Below are 22,629 nucleotides of genomic sequence, written 5' to 3'. Positions count from 1 at the left end.
CTGAATCTCTTCGTATTACCAGAACGGTGCTTGACTCATGATACATGTTCATTAGCACTTAATCTCTCTCATTGGTACAGTCATATGTCACTTAATGTTTCAGTTAACAAGAGACCACATATCCAACAGTTATCTTATATGATTATAATAGAGCTGAAAAGTTCTATTGCCTAGTGATGTTGTAGCCATCTTATTTTCATAAAACACATTACTCATGTGTTTGAGGTGATGCTGGTGTAAATGAATCTGCTGCACTGCCAGTCACATAAAAGTACAGCACACATGACCAGGCGCAGTGGCTCACACTATAATCCCAGCACTTTGGGAGGCCAAGGTGAGCAGATGACCTGAGGTCAGGAGTTAAGACCAGCCTAATCAACATGTCAAAACCTTGTCTCTACTAAAAATACAAAAATTAGCTGGGTGTGGTGGTGGGTGCCTATAATCCCAGCTACTTGGGAGGCTGAGGCAGGAAAACCGCTTGAACCTGGGAGGTGGAGGTTGCAATGAACTGAGATCATGCCACCGAACTCCAGCCCTGGTGACAGAGTGAGACTGAGTCTCCAAAAAAAAAAAAAAAAAAAGTATAGCATACACAGTTATGTACAGTGCATAATACTTGATCATGATCACAGACTATGTTACTGGCTTATTTATTTACTATACTTTTATCGTTTAGAATGTACCCCCTTTTTTTTTTTTTAAAGTTAATTGTAAAACAACCTCAGGCAGTTTCTTCAAAAAGTATCCAGAAGAAAGCATTGTTATCATAAAAGATGACAACTCCATGCATGTAGTTGCCCTTGAAGACCCTCCAATGGGACAAAATGGAGGCGAAGACAATGATATCGACTCTCCAGATGCTGTGTAGGCCTAGGCTAATGTGTGTTTGTGTCTTAGTTTTTAACAAAAAAAGTTTAAAAAGTAAATTAAAAATTAAAAAAATAGAAAAAAAAACTTACAGATTAAGGATATAAAGAAAATATTTGTGTGCAGCTGTACAATGTGTTTAAGTCTTATTACAAAAGAGTCTTAAAAAGTTTTTAAACATTTTAAAAAGTTAAAAAGTTACAGTAAGCTAAGGTTAACTATGAAAGAATTTTAAAAAGTAAATTCAGTGTAGCTTAGGTATACAGAGTTTATGAAGTCTACAAGAGTGTACAGTGATGTCCCAGACCTTTACATTCTCACTGTTCACTCACAGACTCACCCAGAGCAACTGCCAGTACTGCAAGCTCCATTCGTGAGAATGCCTTGCACAGGTGTACCATTATCTTTTATACTGTATTTCTATTGTACCTTTTCTATGTCTAGATATGCTTATACAAATACTTACCATTGTGTTATAATTTCTACAGTATTCAGTACAATAACATATAGCGTGGGTTTGTAGCCAGGAGTAATGAGCTATGGCTTATAGCATTAGTATGTAGTAGGTTATGCTTCTAGGTTTCTATGATGTTCACTCAAGGACCAAATTGCCTAATGAGGCATCTCTCTCATAAGGTGTCCCTACAGTTAAGCAATGTCTGCCTGACTATTTATCATGGGCAAGGATAATAAACCTGAACTTATTGATGGTCACTTTATTTATGGTTACCGTAGCTCTCTGTGCATGTGTTATAAATTTCTAGAGGTGCTTTCCTAGGGGTAACAGCCACGCCCGCTATATGGATTAAAACAAGGGCAAGATTTCGGAAATGTTGCATTTGGGCCAGACAAATCAACTGTTCTTGCAGCAGCAGCAGAAGCAACAGAGGGAAACGCAGACAGCGGCGAAGGCGCCTGAAGGCGACCACGTGGACCACTGCCAGAGCACGCTAGGTCAGCCCAGAGGTCCTCTCCCGCCTCTTCCCAAGGGCATCTTCCGCATCCGGTTAGGGGTCGCCATCGCGAGACGCCACGCGTTCGCAGGGATCGGGGCCCAATCAGGAGCGAGCTGTGGCCTTACGCCTGCGCAGAGGGGAGACGCGAGCGCCGCGTGGACGCTGACCTCGGTCCGCGCCTGCGCCTTGGTTTCTTCCAGGCGATTGGTTCCCATCTCTGAGGGGGACGCCTCACTTCAGTTTTCACTTTCTTTTTTTGCCCCCTCTCCCCTTTTCTTTTCCTTTGGCCGCGAGGTTTTACTTCCGGTGGCTAGCGCCGGTCAGCGAGAAAGTCGACATGTTCTCGCAGGCTGCCGGGCGTCCCGGGGTTGCCTCTCGCCTGAGACCCTGACGGGAGACAGAGCGCGGACAGGCGTGGCGTCCCTGTCAGCGCCCGCGGCGAGGACCCCGGGGCCGGGGCGGACGGCGTGCCCCTGAGGGGGGCTCCCTGCGGGAGCGCGGAGCCGGCGACTGGTGCTTCCCACGTGCGCAGGTGTCGCGAGGGCCGGGGAGGACGCAGAGCACGGCCGGGAGAAGCATGGGAAGGAGGCCAAGCCGGGATCTCAGGTCCTCGGGGGCGGCGGCCAAGCCAAGCACGGGTAAGTCCCTCCCCGGCCTGGGCGCCCGGGAACCCTGCGAGGAGGACGGCGGTCTCCGAGGCTGAGCGCTCGGGCAGCTGCCGGGGCTTGGCTGCGAGGGTCGGCGCGTTCTCCTCATCTTTTGCGGCGCTCCAGGTGAGGGGGTGGGAGGGGTCGGCGCCTTCTAGATGACTCGACCTTCTGTCCTGCGCTACAACTTGTGGCCGCGCTCGGTGTCGGCGGCAGAGAGGTCGTAACCCTGTCGTCTTGCCCCTTTTTGAGGCGTTTCGTTTGCGTCGGCTGTCGGGGGACAGCTTCGTCCTCAGGGATATGATGATAAGTTCTTGGCTGAAGTTTGGGTCTTCGGGTTTGCACCGGCTGGGAAATCATTTCCTGCGGGTTCTTCATGGCCATGCGCCACTTTTTCTTTAGAGGGTAAAACAGGTCTCTCCGTAGGGAGGGTCATTTTAGCAGCAAACCCCAGCCGTGCAGGAGCGTTAGGAGAACTTGGTCCGAGCAGCCCAGAAGTTTGTCTGAAGGCGGCGCCAGGCAGCGTTTCGTGGGAGAACTGGGTTGATGACTCTGAAATTTTGAGGAAGATTACTTTGGGAATTCTCAAGTTTCTCTTAATCGCTTACTCTTCCTTATTCTCCCTGTAAGGTAAAATTAGAGTAGTAAAGTTTATGAAAGTGGGTCCAAAACTTAAATATGTGGCATACAACTGTATGCTATTATTGGAATAGCTTTCGCGAGCCGAGAGTCTACAGTGTTCCCTGAATAAAACTAGGGGTGAGCCTGGCGCTAATCCTGCCTAGGAGGTTTATAACAAAGCAGTGTCCCCTAATGGGGCAAGAATACCCTTGTGTTGAAAAACTGCCTTATAGGAATGGCTGGCTGTATGCAGTATGTCCAGTACTGTACATCAATAAATAACTAAGCCAGGCCAGAAAAAGGGTGACAGAAGGTCCACAGTTACTTTAAGGAAGACAAAGACGGTATATTCGAAATTTTGTGTATACAGAACATTTGCCCAAATGTAACTTATTTTCTTTAAAGGGAGGTTATAAGCATCTCCTGTGGTCCAAACATAGTTGTTAAAATGGGTTAAAATCGGTGAAGTGCCTAAGAACTTGACTGAGACATGGTGTTTGTTAAATACAGTATATCTATTTAGTAAAAATAGATCGATACGGCATGTATTTATCAAGTGAATCTTCTTCTATTGGTAGACATTCAAGTTATTTTCAAGATATCCCTGTAACTGACAATACTGCAGTGATTATCTCTTGCCGTTATAGACAGTGCTTCAGGTGGTCATGATAGTATTTCTGTAGAATTGATTCTTTATGCGAGTGCTGGATAATAATGTTGCTAAATTGCCCTGAAATGATTGTACCTTTTTGTGTTCACTTGCTCAAAAGATGTGTTTTTATTCCATGCTAGCCAGCACTGGATGATAATGGTATTTTTAAAATATCTTAGCCACCTAGTAATTGAAAGTAGCATTCTGTTTTAATTTTTATCTTCCTTGGCGAATACAAAAGTTAAGTCTTTTTAGCCAGGTCATATCATTTGCTGATGTTTTTATTGGGTCTGAGCTCTCTTTTCTTTCGCCCATGTAACTGTTGCCATAGAATTTAATTATCATAGTTTTATAATATATTTTGGTACTTTCTTTTGAAAAAGAGCTTTGGGTTTTGTTTTTTGTTTTTTGTTTTTTTTTTGCATTTTTTTTTTCCAGAAGAAATTATAACTATCTTTTTAAGTCCTATAGAAAATCTTGGGATATTGTTTGTGATGGTGTTGAATTTATAATTTGAAGAGACATTCATTTGAGTTTTTCCTTCTAGGAGAATATATACATCTCCCTTTTTCTTCTTTAAAAATTTTTATTGTGAAATATGTCGTTAATATGTACTGACAAAGTGTATCTGTAATAAATATGCTTTTTTGTCAGTACATATTAATGGCATCTTTCATAACAAAAATTAATAAAAGCCTAATTTAAAAGCTTTAGAAACTTTAGTTTAGAAACCTTTTGTGTGTTTCTACCCCAGGAGGAATGCGTTCCCTGCCCCCCATTACAATGGCCATTATTAATTTTGTGTTAATTATTCCCTTGCCTTTTTAAACAGTTTTATCACCTATATGGGTATCCTTAACTATCATTGTTTACTGTTACCTGTTTTTGAACTTTAGTTAAATAAAGTCATATTCTGTATTCTATGAGTTACTTTTGTTAAGCATTGTGTTTCTGAGATTCACTCATGTTAAAGCACGTGCCTATAGTTTAGCAATTTAGAAACTTTATTCCCAGGACCCCTTTACACTTTTAAGAACCATTGAGGGGGCCAGGCATGGTGGCTCACGCGTGTAATCCCAGCACTTTGGGAGGCCAAGGGAGGCGGATCACTTGAGGTCAGGAGTTAGAGGCCAGCCGGGCCAACATGGTGAAACACCATCTCTACTAAAAATACAAAAATTAGCTGGACGTGGTGGTGGCAGGTGCCAGTAGTCCCAGCTACTCGGGAGGCTGAGACAAGAAAATCACTTGAACCTGGGAGACAGGTTGCAGTGAGCCAAGGCTGTGCCACTCTACTGCTTGACATAGTGAGACTCCGTCTCAGAAAACCACTGAAGATCCCAAAGATCTTTTGTTTATTGGATTATATCAATTGATAATTACCATATTAGATATTAAAACTGATCAACTTGAAATGTATGTTTATTTATTGATACCTTTAAATATAATAACCCATTACATCTTAACATATTTTATCCCCCCAAAATTAGTGATAAGAATGGGATTTTTGTACATTTTTGCAAATATGCTGAATGTCGCCTTTAATGACTAGAGTCTCATCTGCTTTTGTATTCATTGTGTTGCCATGTATTATTTTAGTTGAAGTACATGAAGAAAATCCAGCCTCATTCAGCTGAGTAGTTAGAAAAGAGACAAATGTTTTAATCTTTTCAGATGATTATGTTCTTTTTTGATACTTATCAAAACCTAACAGTTTTGTGTTTTTGTTTCTGTTTTGTTTTTTAGGACAGTGTCTTGCTCTGTTGTCCAGGCTAGAGTGCAGTGATGAGATCGTAGCTCACTACAGCCTTCAATTCCTGGGCTCAGACAATCCTGCCTCAGCCTCCTGAGTAACTAGGACTACAGGCACACACTACCAGGCCCAGCTAATTTTTAAATTTTTTTTTTTTTTTTTGTAGAGACGGAGTCTTGCTATGTTGCCCAAGCTAGTCTTGAACTGCGGGCCTCTAGCAGTCAGTCCTGCCTCAGCCTGCCAAAGCACTGGGACTGTAACATCCAGCCCCTAACAATTTGTTAAACGTTAGCTGCAGTGTAGAATTGGAAATCGTATGAATGAACTTCTCATGCTCTAACATTAAAATCCAGTGGCCTGCCTTGCACTTTCAAGGGCTCTTTTACCTACACATGGGTCACTTGGAAAATATTGGTTCACTGAATTACGCAGCTCTTTCACATGATGACACATTTCATTATATAATTTCAGAAAATTGGTTGGGTGTGTGGGCTCATGCCTGTGATCCTAGCACTTTGGGAAGTCGAGCTGGGAGGATTGCTTGAGCCAGGTTTGAGACCAGCCTGGGCAACATGATGGGACCCCATCTTTACAAAAAAAAAAAATTAACTGAGCGTGGTAGCACACACCTGTGGTCCCAGCTACTTGGGAGGCCGAGGTGGGAGGATTGCTTGAGCCCAGGAGGTTGATACTGCAGTGAGCCATGATCGTGCCACTGCACTCCATCCTGGGTGACAGAGCAAGACCCTGTCTCCTTTAAAAAGTACAACCTTTGGAATGGCTTTTATTGAAGATCTATTGATGATGAACACTCAGTTTTTGTTCACCTGAAAATGTCTTTATTTTGCAGCCATTCTTGAACGATGTTTTTGCTGAATACAAAAGTTGGCAATTGTTTTCTTTCAGCATGATGAAGCTCTTATTCTTCTGTCTTTTGGCTTTCATTATTGCTCTTGAAAAGTCACCTATCTGTCTTATCAATTCATTTTGTTCTGACTGCCTTGGGGGTTCTTTTGTTGTTTGTTTTGGTCTTTAGCTTTTTGATGTTTTGCTGTTAACATGTATGTATCGGCCAGGCGCCATGGCTCACGCCTGTAATCCCAGAACTTTGGGAGGCCGAGGCAGACGGATCACGAGGTCAAGAGGTCGAGACCAGCCTGGCCAATATGGTGAAACTCTGTCTCTAGTAAAAATACAAAAATTATCTGGGCATGGGGGTGCGCGCCTGTAGTCCTAGCTACTCGGGAGGCTGAGGCAGAAGAATTGCTTGAACCGGGGAGGCAGAGGTTGCAGTGAGCAGAGATCACACCACTGTACTCCAGCCTGGGCGACAGAGCAAGACCCCATCTCAGAAAAACAAACATGTATATATCTTGCTTGAGATTGTCATAAATCTGTAAATTGGAGGTGTTTTTAAATGTGTTTATTCATAATTTATTAAATGTGAATTTTCATCTATGTTTTATTTATCTTGATGTATAAATACATTTTTAAATTATCTACATAGTAAATATTCTCTTCTGGTCTTTTACTCTTCTTTCACTTTGTTTCCCACAGCTTCCCCAACAGACATACATTGCCAAACTTGTGGATTTTTGATAATTTTTGATAATTGTGGATTTTTGATAAGTTAAAAGTAAAACAGTGAATCTCTGGAACTGGTCTTTTGGAAGAAGGGGTAGAGTTTTTGACTGCTCTTTTCATTTTCTTCGTCATTACTGGTTTATTAAATGTTTCTTCCATTTAGACCAATGTTGGTAAATTATATTTTTGTGGTTTTTGGATTTATTGATATAAATTATACATGGTGATTTATAATTTTAGAAATATCTTCCTTGTATTTGTGGTTATATCATCTTTGTTTTCAATATTTAATTTTTTCCTTTTTTCTTGTTTATATTTGCTAAAAGATTACCTATTATTACTTTTCAGATAGCTTTTGCTTTTATTGATTGACTTAGTTGGCTTTTTAAATTTGTTTTTTAAAATTACTATTATTATCATAAGAAATGTATCTGGAGTGTACTGTTTTCTCCTAGTAAGATTTTAATTACATTTAATTGGAGAACTAAATCCCTTGCTAATATTTTGTATAAAGATTCACTACCCTCCTTGGCATGGTGAAAGAGACCCTGGTTAGAACCTTTCATGTACACCTGCTCCCTCATTAGGAGAAAGAATATTCAAGACCCCAATGCCTGAGGTTTGTCCAGTTGAGGCACCTATTTCACCCTTGTGCATATCCCCTATTTATCGGTGCCCAGGACATTTTGTGTGGGCTACATGTAGAGGTCGTGGCCATATATAATTATTTTTGTTCTGGCATTAATCAGATGTCACTTTCTCTTTTGTCATATTTAATAATCAAGAGTACCCAAAAGTGGGTCTTGAAATATAATTGTTTCTGAGAGAAATTTATTCTCAGGATTTTCTTGTAAGAGGGACAAAACTACTTAGCAGTATGTATCATTACAATAAGTGTATTAATGAATATGATGCAACCATTTTATACAGGTGAAAGACGGTTTAATGCTAAAGCACAAACTCATAAACCCAGTTCATGAGGAGCCAGAACAATGGTCATTACTGTATATAGATGTCTTAAAAAGTCACCATATAAGCTTTGAAATAATTCTAATGAAAATTATATGATCTTGAGGTTGGGTGCGGTGGCTCACGCCTGTAATCCCAGCACTTTGGGAGGCTGAGGTGGATGGATCATGAGGTCAGGAGATCGAGACCATCCTGGCCAGTATGGTGAAACCCCGTCACTACTGAAATACAAAAAATTAGCCTGGCATGGTGGTACATGCCTGTAGTCCCAGCTTCTCGGGAGGCTGAGGCAAGGGAATTGCTTGAACCTGGGAGGCAGAGATTGCAATGAGCTGAGGTCACGCCATTGCACTATAGCCTGACGACAGAGTGAGACTCTGTATCCAAAAAAAAAAAAAATTATATGATCTTGAATATAGAAAGTATGGTTTCTAAATAATTTGTTGTTGTTTTTACATAATGTAGCAGGAAAAAAATTTTGGTGTTTATGAGCATCAGCCTGATTACCAAAAATACTTTTTATGGTAAAGTAAACTGGATTTTGAGAATGTTAAAACAATCTTAAAAATTGAATATTAAATCAAAAAAATAAGTCACAGCTAAATGAAAAAGTCATAGTACATAGGCGTAATACCCTTTACTCATGGGGTGTAATCCCAAAAAAAAGTTTTTAAAAAAGGTAATTTCTTTTCTACTGGATATACTAAATACCTTAGTGAATTTTGTATTTTGAATAACTGTTAATCTACATAATTCTTTATAAATTTAACTTGCTTTATAAGTTCAAATTATCCTATATACTACATAACACACTAATGGTAATGATTAATAATACCTACTAATTAGGCTTTCTTCTGGGAAATGCATGTGGGTATTAGGTTGCTTAGTTAAAACATAATGAGTAAAGACGTCCTGGGGTCAGGCCAAATACTTCATCTTCCCCCTGCACCTCCATTTGATTTAATTTTTGGTGAATTTTGTTAGGCTGCATGGCTTATTGGGAAAGGACCTCATCCCTGCCCCAGGCATTGGTATCAGCTTTCCTGCAGATATGTGAAGTATTAAAAAGTCATATGGGAGGCAGAGGCAGGCAGATCAGTTGAGGTCAGGAGTTTGAAACCAGCCAGGTTAACATGGTGAAATGCCTTCTCTACTAAAAATACAAAAATTAGCTAGGCGTGGTGGCCCATGCCTGTAATCCCAGCTCCTCAGGAGGCTGAGGCAGGGGAATCGCTTGAACCCAGGAGGCAGAGATTGCAGTGAGCCAAGATTCTGCCACTGCACTCTGTCTCAAAAAAAAAAAAAGCCACATTCAGTATGACTTTTAATTTTGTTACATGTATAAATACTTTTTTTAAAATTATCTACATAGTAAATTTAAAAAGCTGCATCAAACTGTAGCTGGTGAGGCTGCATAAATGACGGTGGGACGAAGAGTTATAATAACTTGAGATCACTGTAGTGAAAAGAACGTGGATTTTAGATTAGACCTGAGATTGTTAGATATCCTTACTGGGGGCTTGCGGGCAGGACACTTAAGGAAATTGAAGCTTGGAGTGAGTTTTGTAAAATAACACTAAGATCATCCTCCTAGTGGGGTTACTGTGTGACGTCCAAGAACTCGGGGGGAGTTAGCTTGCTGTCTTGTGCTACGTTCTGACGACTGAGCCCGCCCAGGTCTGCCCAGGTCTGCGGGGTCCCCGGATCCTGCGGGTTTTGTAGGGTTCCCTGATGTGTGGAGTTCCCACCCCCTGCAAGCTCCTTTGGGTCTACGGAGTGTGCGGGGATCTCCCATCCCTGTTGGCTGTGCGGGCTCAGCGGGGTTTGCAGGGATCCCCTCGTTCTGTGGGGTCCGTGGGCGCCGAGTCAGGGCCATGACCCTGGGCTCCGCTCGCGGAGCTGGCGTCACCCTTGTTGACTTTCAAATGGCGCTGCGGGCCCCGCGCCCTACACGCTCTGCACGACCTGCGCCGAGTTCCCCGCCCTGGCGCACTGGCCTTGGCTGGCGGGAGGGGGCCGGAGGGGCTGCCGGCAGAGCAGAGACACAGCCCCCTCCCCCACACACCATGAGGTGAGTAGGGGAGGGGCCCAGGTCTCCCCCATGCTGTTGTGGGAAGCTCTGACCCCAGCTCTGCTTGGGGCGGGCTCACCCACGGAAGTGGCTCTTACTGCAGCACTGAGTGCGAAGGAGACCCGAGAAAAGGGGCTGATTCTGTCTAGGAGCGTTTTACCTTCTGGTGAGGGTGTGGGGAGAGAAGCTTTGGCACGGTCAGTGAGGCCCCGCAGCAGAGCCCAGGTGATGAAAGACACTTTTGTATGGTACCTGAAGGCTTGCTTCACTCCTGATTGTGAGTAGGTTGTGGGTGGTAGTAGTGGAGCCCTTGCAGAACCACCAGAGAGATGGTGCTAGTTTGTGTGTGTGCCTGTGTAAACCTTACTAAGGTCGTCTTTTGAAATGTGGAAGAGGGATTGCACATGGACTTTGCGCTTCAAGTATTTGCAGGTTATTACCTTAGTTTTTACTCCCTTTGTGCGTTATTATCTTGGTTTAATCTTGTACGTGGCCAAAAAGTTTTTTAATGAATGTTTAAGTTTCCGTGAAAATCGTACATTTCTCAAATTGTATTTTCTGGGTTTTAATAGGGTCACTTTGTTTTCTGGGTCTCTGTTTTGACTTCTGAGAAATTCTATTGGTTTTCCCTACATTTTCTTCATTAAAAAAAAAAAAACAAAAAAAACTGTAACTTCAGGAGTTCAAGACCAACCTTAACAACCTCATTTCTGGGGGGAAAAACCCCACAAAACCACAGCTGTAACTGGCTGCTACTTAGGACTATAGGAGATCTTTTTTCCAAAGTAGAAATAGCTTTATTTCACCCAGATTATGTTTATTTAAAATTTCAGATAATATATAAAGCTGTAAAAAGTAAACAAAAACTACCTGTACTTGTCCCACCCAAAGATAACTTCACAGAATGTTTGATTATCTACTGTGGTGCTAGGAGCTCTGTTGGACACTGGGGACTTTGGTGAACAAGACAAAGCCTGCCTCTATAAACCTTACATTCTGGTGGGTAAAATAGACCTCTCCCAACCTTCCAAAAAGTAAATTTATTCCATGTTCTAATGCTTTAAAGAAAACACCTACTTTCAGCGGGGTGATCGGAGGTTTATCTGAGTGGATGACTTAAATAAATGTCACTAAGGAAGAGAAGGAGCTCAACCATGGGAGGAATGGGGAGAAAAAAAAAGAAATCTGATCAGAAATAACAGCATGCAAAAGGCCTTAAAAGAGGAAAAAGCTATAAAAAGAAAGATCCATGTAGCTGGCCCTCAGCAGTCAGGGGAAAGTAGAGCAAGATGAGGTGTGGGAAATTGGCAGGGACCAAATTTTACTTGTCCATTGCCAGAAGGGTGTGTTTTGTGTTCTGAGGGCAGTGAGAGGGTACTGAGGGGCTTTAATGAGAAATAAAATGATCTGGAAAACTAATTGATAATTTGTTAAGTAAAATTTATTGAAACCCTACTGTATAACAGGCACTGTTCTGAGCACTGGCAGTACAGCATTGAAAAGCACAAGGCCCCTGTATTCATGAAACTTATCTAGTGGTTGGAGAACAATCAGATAAACAAGAAAAAATACCAGATATTGATAAGTGTGCAGAAGATGACCATTGTTTAAATTGTGGTTTATATTCTTTAAGACGTGGTATATTACACATATATTTCTTTTGGAACTTGCTTTTCTTTCTCCTGAATAATTTATGGTAGGACATTTTTCACTGTTACTAGTTTCCTTTGGGGGCATCTTAATTTGTTTTTGGATTAAGTATGGTAAAAAATAGCACGTATAAATGAAGAAATACTGTGCAGCAACAAAAAATTTGCATGTTACAAGGCATCTGGTGAACGTTATATAGTAACTTCCTTTTGACAGTCTGACATGTGGCTCTCCTACCCCATCCCAAACCCCAGCTGCCCCTTTATGGTTTTTCACTTTGACCTATTAGTATGGTTAAATTTATGGATTTACTATTTATTGAACCATTTTGCATCTTAGAATGAGCCCTAATTGATCTGTTATTATTTTAATGTCCTGATGGATTTACTTTGCCAATGCATATATTTAGGATTTTTTTGTCAATATTCATAAGAGATTGGTCTGTAGTTGTTTTTCAATGTTTTGTCTAGTTTTGATATTCGCATCTGCTTGCTTTGTAAAAATAGTTGAGAAGTTTTATTTCTTTTTCTGAGTTTTGGAACAGATTAAATTGCCAAGTATTATTTATTCTTCAGTTACCAAATTCATATTTACTAAACAGTCACTATGTGCTAGGAATTGGACTGGATGCTGAGTAATCAGTAGTAAACAAAACAGATATGGTTCCTGCCATGATATTGCTTGGCTTATGAAGGAAAATGACATTAATGAAGAAACTACACATATGTAATTATAAATCATGCAAGAAAAGGACAGGATGCTTTGAGAGAATATCATTGAAGATCTTTAGATTGTGCTTTTTATGCATTTGAGTAAATGACTATTGAGTACATACATATACACTAACAGCTAATTATTAATATGTATTGATTTGGTATGTAATTAGGGCTCTGGTGGGTACATTAGTAAAATGAGGTCTTCATAATTACACAAATTAAAATATAAAATAATGGCAATAGTAGCTACCATTGTAGGAGGTAGCTGCATCGTTTTTTAACTGTAGAAATTAAGACAGGTTAAGTAGACACTTTTAGTCTAACATATTCAATTGTATACACTCTTTGGGAGTCTCTGTAGGATTATAGTAAAAGAATAAGGCTATAAATCCACAAAGATCAAGAGGAGGTGAGAGTAAGATACAGCTGAAATCAATATTTGGAAAACTAGAAAGGAGATGGGCAAGTAATAAATGATTTCATGAATTAGAGAATGCTGAAAGCTGAAGAGAGGTAAGCCAACAAGGAGCAAGCAGATTCTTTCCACAGAATCTGGAAAAGTTTTAGGAATTGGGGGTATCAAGTACAGTATTTCTGAAGTCAAGGATTACAGGACAGGGTGGGAATAGAAGGGTTGGTTGATGGTCTTTATCATTTTGACACCCTGAAACCCCTTCTCCACTCCCATACACCCAGACAACTACTCTCTCCTCTACCTTGACAGAAGACTGAAAGTTTATACTCAGGAGACATTAACTGGGAGGCTCCAGATGGCTGAGGTGGGGGTGAAGCACCTAAATGAAAATGAAGATTGAGTGAAAGTCAGGTCAACATGCTGAACCTAGAGCAGTTGTCTTTTTTTGATTGGCTTCCAAAGTGTCAGGCTTACGTGTCCCTCAACAACATATTAACGGATTCTTAGCTGGGGAAACTTACCAGCCCATGGCAAAGTATTGAACAGATATGAACTATGGGAATTCACCTGATTGAACAGTTGGATCCATCAGATCATCCGAAGAGTAGAGCTGCTGGTCAGGAAGCATTGTTCACGTACCACAGCTTCTATTCAGCTTTTATTTTTTGAGACAGGGCCTCACTCTGTCACCCAGACTGAAGTGCAGTAGCGCCATCATAACTCACTATAGCCTGGAACTCCTGGGCTCAAGCCATCCTCCCACCTCAGCCTCGTGTGTAGCCGGGACTACGGGCATATGCCACCACGTCCAGCTAATATTTTTATTTTTTGTAGAGATGGGGTCTCACTTTGTTGCCAGGCTGGTCTTGAACCCCTGAGCATAAGTGATCCTCCCACCTTGGCCTCCCAAAGTACTAGGATTACAGGCTTGAGCCACTGGTGCCTGGCCCTAGTCAGCTTTTAAATGCCTCACATTTGAGCATAAATGTACAGCCAAGGGTCACCTGCCATGGGATGAAAGTCTGTAATGAAAAAGAGACCAAGTAGGAAATAAAAGGAGCTGAGTATAAATAGATTTACTTTAGAGAACAGAAGAAACTTCAACAAATAAAACTAGTATCTTTAAAGAGAAGATATTCCATCTGTGAAAGATGAAAAAGATTCTGTTTTAAAAAGAGAAATTATTTAAAAAATGGCTGCAACAGAATAAATTTTTTAAAAATTTAATACAAGGTTTAGATAATAAAGCTGAAGAATTCTCCCCCAAAAACCAGAAGAGCAACAAGAATTAGAAAATAAGAGTGAAATGGTAAGAAAACGAGAGGACTAGCCACGGAGGTTCTTCATCTAATACAGTGGAAGGAAACTATGTCCCAGAACCGAAGGAGGTGAGTTTCTAGGTTGAAAGGGCCTGTTAAGTGCCCTGATCAGTAAAACAGAAACAAACAAAAAATAGAACAAAACCTCATTGTACCAAATGTATATTTCCAAAAGGAACAAGACCAGATTCATTCTTAATCTTCCTACTTCTGAAAAGAAGAATGGGGGCAGAGAACGAGGGGCTAGCTCTCAAACTGCATTTTAACAAATTTAGGGAAAAAGGAAACCTTCTTAACTTCAAATTATATGCAAGTGCTGTTAGGAATCCCCAGTGGGAAGTTCCAGCAGTTCTGTGACGAAGATAAAGTTGCGCAGAGGAAGCATATTTCAGGTATCTCCAGCAACTTACTCATATCCAGAATCAGCCCTGTCCAAAGAGAGAAGTCTTGTATTCCTAAGACTGAGGAGCCATATGGTATCCATCAAGGAAGGAGAAAGTAGAATGAGAAAGTGCCTGGGTGGGGCGTGGGGGAGGCAGAGATCTTAGTGCTAATAAAATACTCCTAGAAATGAGTGCATAACCTTGGAAATCTAGGGTTCTGTCCCTAAGAGGTAAGCAGACCTGGCAGTAAAGGCCCTCCTGAACCAGATTACATTTGGAGATTAGACAAGGAACAAGAACAAGGCACTATATTATAAAACAGCAATCCTCTGATTTAGGAACAGAGGGAACCCTAAAGAAACATGACAACTGCCATCCCCTCCCTACACCCTGAATCTGCTGATAACAGTCCAGGATAATTCATCTCATTCAGACGTGTATAACAAAAATAGTATGTACGACATCCATACAATGACTGGTAGAGTGTATTTTTTATATTTTGTGTTAGTTTTTTGTTCTTCTATATGATTTTTATTATTGAAGATATAATTCACATGCCATAAAATTCACCATTTAAAAGTGTACAGTTCACTGGTTTTTAATTTATTCCCAAGTTGTGCAACCATCACCACTATCAATTGCATTGACCCTAGTGCTTTACTTTCCCTTATATTCACGCCATGACCCTATGCAGTTCCTTCCGTTAAAGTGACAGAGATATTTCCCTACTCCTTGACTTTGTGTTTGGCCATGTGACTTGGTAAGGTCAAAGTGACCCCATGTCAGTTTCAAGCCTAAGCCTTAAGAGGCCTTGGGTATTTTTATTTGTTCTCTTTCTGTCTGTGCCATTTCCATGAGAAAAACATGTCTCTCCTAGCTCATTGGTTGAGGGAAGATGAGAGAGAGGAGAGTGAGGGCCACCCCAGCTGAGTTAAGCTGAATTCAGTGAACACTGTAGAGATGTGAGTGATAAAAAAATGATTGTGCTTGTAAGCCACTGAACTTTAGGATGGTCTGTTAATAAACAATAGTTAACTGAACAGTTATATGATTAAAAATTAAAAAAGAGAAAGCAAAACCACAATTTTCTACAGATGGTGTTTTTCAAAACAATATTGCCAGAAAATAAATCACAAGTGGTCAAGCTACTGCCTGTGGTCTTGCCTGTTTTTGTAAATAAAGTTGTACGGGGACATGGTCATTCCCATTTATGCACTTTCTATGGCTGTTTTTATGCTCTACCGGTAGAGATGAGTAGTTGTGACAGAGACCGTGTGGTTCATAATCCTAAAATATTTATTTTCTGACCCTTTATGAAAAAGTTTGCTGACCTTTTGAAGTATATGGAAAATGTGACCTAAGGTTTTAATACAAATTTTGAAATACATTTATATACTTATCATACCCATTAAGATAGCGATAATCAAAAAGACAGATAATAAGTGTTGACAATGCTGTGGAAAAATTGGAACCTTCTGTATACTACTGGTGGAAATATAAAATGGTGCAGCCACTTTGAAATCAGCCTGGCAGTTTCTCAGATGAGCAGACACAAATTTACTGGAAGAGCAAGCAGTTCTACTCTAAGGTATATACCTAAGAGAAATGAAAACATGTTCACATAAAAACTTATACATGAATGCTCATAGCAGCAGCATTCATAATAGCCAAAATGTAGAAACAACCCAAATGTCCATCAGTTGATGGATAAACAAAATGTAGTGTATCCACAAAGTGGAATATTATTTGGCATAAAAAGGTATGAAATATTGATATATGCTTTAACATGGATGAACCTCAAAAACAGACTAAGTGAAAGAAGGCAATCATGAAGGACCACATACTGTATGACTCTGTTTATAAGAAATGGTCTGGAATAGGCAGATCTGTAGAGACAGTAAATTATGTTTGCCTTGGCCTAGGAACCAGTGAGGGGTGAGGAGGATAGCTAAGGGGTAGAAGGTTTCTTTGGGGATAATGAACATACTATTGATTGTGGTGAAGGTTGCACAATTCTGTGGATATACTAAAAGCAATTGAATTGTACACTTTATGTGGGTGAATTTTATGCTATATGAATTATATCTCAACGTTGTATTAGAAAGTAAAATGAATGAAGCATAGAAGTTATGGAGAAATACTGGAAGGCAGAAAATACAAGAACTCAAGGAAGAGACAGCCAGACAACAGTAGGATGTGAAACAGGAATCAGCAAAAAAAAAGAAATAGAGAAAAATGATCAAGCCATTTCAGAAGTACCCAAGGTAAGACTAAACACTATGGCAAAGATCATAAAAGTAGAAATGAAATTTTTTGGTAAGTATATTTTACCACAATTTTGATAATGCAAAGAAACAAAACAAAAGATAGACATGAGAAAAGTGAGTAAAATAGGTATACATTTATTTTTATTGATGCATAGTAGATGTACATAGTTTTAGGATACATGTGATAATACATTCATATAATTTGTAAAGATCAAGTCAGTGTAGTTGGGATATCTGTCACCTTAAATATTTCTCTCTTCTTTGTGCTAGAACCACTCAAATTCTTCTCTTCATCATTTTGAAATATATAATAGATTGTAAACTGTAGTCAACCTACTGATCAACACTATGTCTTACTTTTATCAAACCATATGTTTATATACATTAATCAACTTCTCTTTATTCCTTCCTTCCTCCTACCCTTTCCAGCCTCTGATAACCACCAAATCTACTCTCTGTTTTCATAAAATCCACTTTTTTAGCTTCCACACATGAGTGAGAGTGTGTGATATTTGTCTTTGTGTGCTTGGCTTATTTCACTTAACATAATGATCAGTGTTGCTGAAAATGGCAGGATTTTATTCTTTTTTATAGCTGAATAATACTGCATTGTGTATACTACATTTTCTTTATTCATCTATTGATGGACACTGACGTTGATTTTATATTTTGGCTGTTGTGAATAGTGCTGCAATAAATATGGGAGTGCAGATGTCTTTTTGATGTGTTGATTTTCTTTCTTTTGGATATATACCCAGTAGTGTAATTGCTGGATCATATGGTAGTTCTGTTTTTATTTTTTTGAGAAAGCTCTATACTGTTTTCCATAGTGGTTGTACTAACTTACATTTCTACCGGCAGTGTGTAAGGGTTCCCCCTTCTCCATATCTTTGCCAGCATTCATTATTGCTTGTCCTTTTAATAAAAGCCATTTTAACTGGGGCGAGATGATGTCTCATAGTTTTGATTTGCATTTCTCTGGTAATTCCTGATGTTGAGGATTTTTTCATATACCTCTTGGCCACTTTTATGTCTTCTTTTGAAAAATGCTTATTCAGATCTTTTGCCTGTTTTTTAATTGGGTTATTTGTTGGGGAGGGAGGGTGTGTGTTTCCTTGCTTCCTTGCTGTTGAGTTGTTTGAGCTCCTTATAAATTCTGGTTGTTAATCTTTTGGCGGGTGAGTAGTTTGCAAATATTTTCTCCCATTCTGTGGGTTGTCTCTGTACTTCATTGTTTCCTTTGCTGTGCAGAAGCTTTTTTTAGCTTGATGTAATCCCATTTGTCTATTTTTGCTTTGGTTGCCTGTGCTTTTGAGGCCTTAAACAAAAAAACTTTGCCCAGACCAGTGTCCTGGAGCGTTTTCCCAGTGTTTTCTTCTAGTAGTTTCATAGTTTTGGGTCTTAGATGCTTAGATATAGGTCTTTAATCCATTTGGAATTTTGTGTATGGTAAGATTGTTTCATTCTTCTGCATGTAGTTATCCAGTTTTCCCACCACCGTTTATCAGAGACTGTCCTTTTCCCAGTGTATGTTTTAGTTCCTTTGTCGACGATGAATTGGCTCTACATGGATTTACACTTGGTTTCCCTGTTCTGTTCCACTGGTCTATGTTTCTGTTTTTATGCCAGTGCTGTAGCTTTGTAGTAAATTTTGAAGTCAGGCAGTGTGATGCCTCCAGCTTTGTTGTTTTTGCTCAGTATTGGTTTGGCTGTTCGGGATGTTTTGTGGTTCCATATAAATGTTAGGATTTGATTTCTATTTCCGTGCAGAATGTCCCTGGAATTTTGATAGGGGTTCATTGCATTGAAACTGTAAATTGACTTTGGGTAGTATTCAACAATATGAGTTCTAGTCCATGAGCATAAAGTATCTTTCTGTTTTTTAATGTCCACTTCAATTTCTTTCATAATTCTTTTATAGTTTTTCTTGTATAGATCTTTCACCTCTTTGGCTAAATTGATTCCTAGGTATGTTATATTCTTTGTAGCTATTGTAAATGGGATTGCTTTCTTTATTTCTTTTTCAGATTGTTTGCTGTTGGTGTATATCAACGCTACTGATTTTTGTATGTTGATTTTGTATCCTGCAACTTTACTAAATTTGTTTATCAGTTCTAACAATTTTTTTTGGTGGAGTCCAGGTTTTTCTAAGTATAAGATCATGTTATCTGTGAACAGGCTCATTTGACCTCTTTTCTGATTTGGATGCCCTCTGTTTCTTTCTCTTGTCTAATTTCTCTGCCCAGTACTTCAGTACTGTATTGAATAAAAGTGGTGAAAGTAGGCATCCTTGTCTTGTTCCATATCTTAGAGGAAGGACTTTCAGTTGTTCCTTGTTCAGGATGATGTTTGCTATTGGTTTGTCATATGTGGCCTTTATTACTTTGAGATATGTTCCTTCCATATGCAGTTTGATGAGAGCTTTTTGTTTTTTAGTCATAAACAGATGTTGAATTTTATTAAATGCGTTTTCAGCATCTGTTGAAGTAATCATATGGTTTTTGTTCTTAGTTCTGTTAATATATCACATTTATTGATTTGCACATGTTGGACCATCCTTGCATCCCTGGGATGAATCCCACTTGATCATGGCAAATATCTTTTTACTGTGTTTTAAAATTTGATTTACTAGTATATTGAGAATTTTTGCATCTATGTTTATCTATGATATTGGCCTGTAGTTTTCTCTTTTCATTGTCTCCTCTGGTTTTAGTATCAGTAATGTTGACCTTGTAGAATTAGTTTGGAAATATTCCCTCCTCTTCAATTTTTTGAAAAGTTTGAATAGAAATTTATATTAGTTCCTCTTTAAATGTTTGGTAGAATCCAGCAGTGAAGCTATAAGGTCTTGGGCTTTTCTTTAATGGGAGAGTTTTTATTATAGCTTTGATCTCATTACTAAAATGGTATTTTTTTTTTTTTTTTTTGGTAAGTAAGGATAGATAAGACAGCCAAAAGAGATCCAAAATGGACAAAACTGGAGCCCCCAAAAAGAAAACCAATTCCATAGAATACGTATCTTAAAGTATAATTCAAGGTGTTTTTTTTTTTCCTTAAAAGACTTAAATCTATTGAAAAGACACACATACTCCAGGGAAAACTGGCCCAACATTGAGACAGATTCTGGTAAAAAATTTGAACTGGCAAAAGATCATATAATGAAAATCATTGGTGCAGAATAACAGAAACATTCAATACCAAAAAATAGTAGAAGAACTACATGTCAGCTACTCAAAGAACATGTGAGCCAAATATTTTTTTGTCCTGCCAAGGTGTCTTTTGGGTATAAAGACTACATACTGGCTGGTAGTTTTAAATATTCAGAGTTTTACATCTTTTTATATGAACCTTTCTTAAGGAAACAACTAAAAGACAGATACCAGCTAATCAGTAAATGAAAAAGGAAACTTCAGCAAAGGAATGAACTGCTAAATTCTCAATAATTAGAAGATAATATTAGGGATCATTGTCTTCCTAATTTTAAAGGGAGTACTTTAATGTCTCACCATTATATATGTAGGCTGCTTTCTAGATATCTGCTTATCAGCTAATCTGTTTACTATGAATTATCTTTTTAATCAAGAGTGGCTGTTGAATTTTATATCTAGTAAGGCACAGGTTTTTCTTTAATCTCTCAGTATGATTAATTTTATGAATAAATTGTCTAATGTTACACCTTCCTTCCTTGAATTCCTGGCATAAGCTTTACCTCAATCACGTTGTTTTATATTTTATATGTATTGCTAGTTTAGGTTTTTCTGGTTTTTATTTAAGATTTTTTTTGCATGTATTGTCATTGGTGATCTTACCTTAAAATTTTCTTTTGTAGTTGTTCCTTTCTGGGTTTTCATTCAAGGTTGTGCTAGACTTACAATTTGAGAAAGTTTTCATTCTTGGCCAGGCGCAGTGGCTCACGCCTGTAATCCCAGCACTTTGGGAGGCCTAGGTGGGTGGATCCACCTGAGGTCAGGAGTTTGAGACCACCCTGGCCAAGATGGTGAAACCCTATCTCTACTAAAAATACAAAAATTAGCTGAGCTTCGTGGTGGGCGCCTGTAATCCCATCCCACTTACTCGGAGGCTGAGGCAGAAGAATCACTGGAACCTGGGAGGCGAAAGTTTCAGTATCCGAGATTGCACCACTGCATTCCAGCCTGGGCGACAGAGTGAGACTCCATCTCAAAAAAAAAAAAAGAGAAAGTTTTCATTCTTGTGAATAATGTTTATGTGGGAAAACTTCTGGGCTTGAAACTTATATACCTATGACAATTAACTCTACCACTTATTTAATAGTATCTGATCTTCTCTTTTTATTTCCTCCTCTTATTTGCTTTGGGTTTACTGTGTTGTTCCATTTTCTGAGTTCTTGAATTGACTCTAGCTTGTTGATTTTAAAAATGTTTTTCTTCTGTAATGTATACATTTGAAACGAACAGTTTTCTTATAGATATTTTAGATAATATCTTAAGCTTAGATCATGTTACTCTTTAACTTATGAACTATTTGTGTGTAGGATTTTTAAAATTTAAATTTCCAAACATGGGGCTTTTGAGATTAACTTTTTACGGTTACATTGTCATTTTACTTGACTTTGGTCAGAGATCAGTTGTTTTTTAGTACTCTGGGAATTTCCTTTATGGCCAAAGTCATAACCATTGGGTTTTGTTTTGGGACTTTCAGCTCAACTTTATTGAGGTCTAATTTTCATACAATAAAATGAACACAATTTAAGTATATAGTTCAGTGAATTTTGGTAAATGTATGTACCATGTGATGACTACACCAATAAAAATATAGTGTGTGTCCATCACCGCAGAAAGTTCCCTTGTGCTTACCCCACTTGCAGTCAATTTTCCTATTCCTGCCCCCTACTGTAGGCAACTAATGAAACGCTTTTTATCACCATAGATTAATTTTGCTGCTTCTTGAACTGCATATGTATGGAATTCTACAATATGTACTCTTTTGTGTCTGACAACTTTTGCCCAGTTTAATGTTTTGAGATGCGTGCATCAGTTTTACTGTTTTTATTGCTGATTATTATTATGTATGAATATACAAGTTTGTTTATCCATTCACCTATTTATGAATATTGGAGTTGTTTCCAGTTTTAGGCTACTGTGAAAAAGCTGCTCTGAACATTCATGTGCAAGTGTTTTTGTAGATACGTTTTATTCTCTTGGGTAAATATCTGGGAATAGAATAGTTGGGTCATATGGTAAGTGTGTATTTATAAGAAACTGATGTTATTTTTTCAATTGGCTATATAATTTTTCAGTTGGCTTTATATTTCTACTAGGAGCGTTCCAGAGGCTCCTCATCTTTGCCAATGCTTGGTATTTTCAGTCTTTTTAGCCATTCTGCTGGAGCGGTAGTAGTTTATTGTGGTTTTAATTAGCACTTCCCTGATAACTAATAATGTTAGCCCATTTCCCATGTTTCCTTTTATTATATGCTTTCTTTTGTGAGATGTGTCCATGAGTTTTTTATATATTCTAGGTACAGGTGCTTTGCAAATATTTCCCATTTCTTAATAATGATACCTTGGAAGATCAGATGGTTTTAATTTTTAGGAAGTCTGATGTATACGTTTTTCTAGGTCACTAATTTTGTGCCCTATGAAAACTTTATGTACCCCATAGTCAAGAAAATGTTTCCCTATGATTTTTTAAATTTTATAATTTTAGCCAAATAGTTATAGTTTTTAATGTTTAGGTCTGTAATTCATTTTGAGTTAAATTTTATGGTTTAAGGTA

At 38.8% G+C, this 22,629-nt stretch overlaps 1 protein-coding gene across 8 annotated transcripts in view; it reads left to right on the top strand.

The window, feature by feature from the left end:
- The first annotated feature begins 2,307 nt into the window (after positions 1-2,307).
- Positions 2,308-22,629, top strand: part of TASOR2 (transcription activation suppressor family member 2) — a 78,555-nt gene continuing 58,233 nt past the window's right edge. For 7 of the 8 annotated variants that reach the window (XM_011762738.3, XM_011762739.3, XM_011762736.3 and 4 more), the window contains exon 1: positions 10,020-10,123. In XM_011762738.3, coding sequence (XP_011761040.2) covers positions 10,119-10,123 — 5 coding nt within the window. In that variant the 5' untranslated portion in view covers positions 10,020-10,118. Of the gene's footprint in view, positions 2,465-10,019; positions 10,124-22,629 lie in introns of those variants that run through there. The other variant, XM_011762744.3, reaches the window with a different exon arrangement.

This window comes from Macaca nemestrina, chromosome 9, assembly GCF_043159975.1.
Source record: "Macaca nemestrina isolate mMacNem1 chromosome 9, mMacNem.hap1, whole genome shotgun sequence".
Classification (NCBI taxonomy): Eukaryota; Metazoa; Chordata; class Mammalia; order Primates; family Cercopithecidae; genus Macaca; species Macaca nemestrina.
This window is presented reverse-complemented; position numbering and strand designations above follow the sequence as displayed.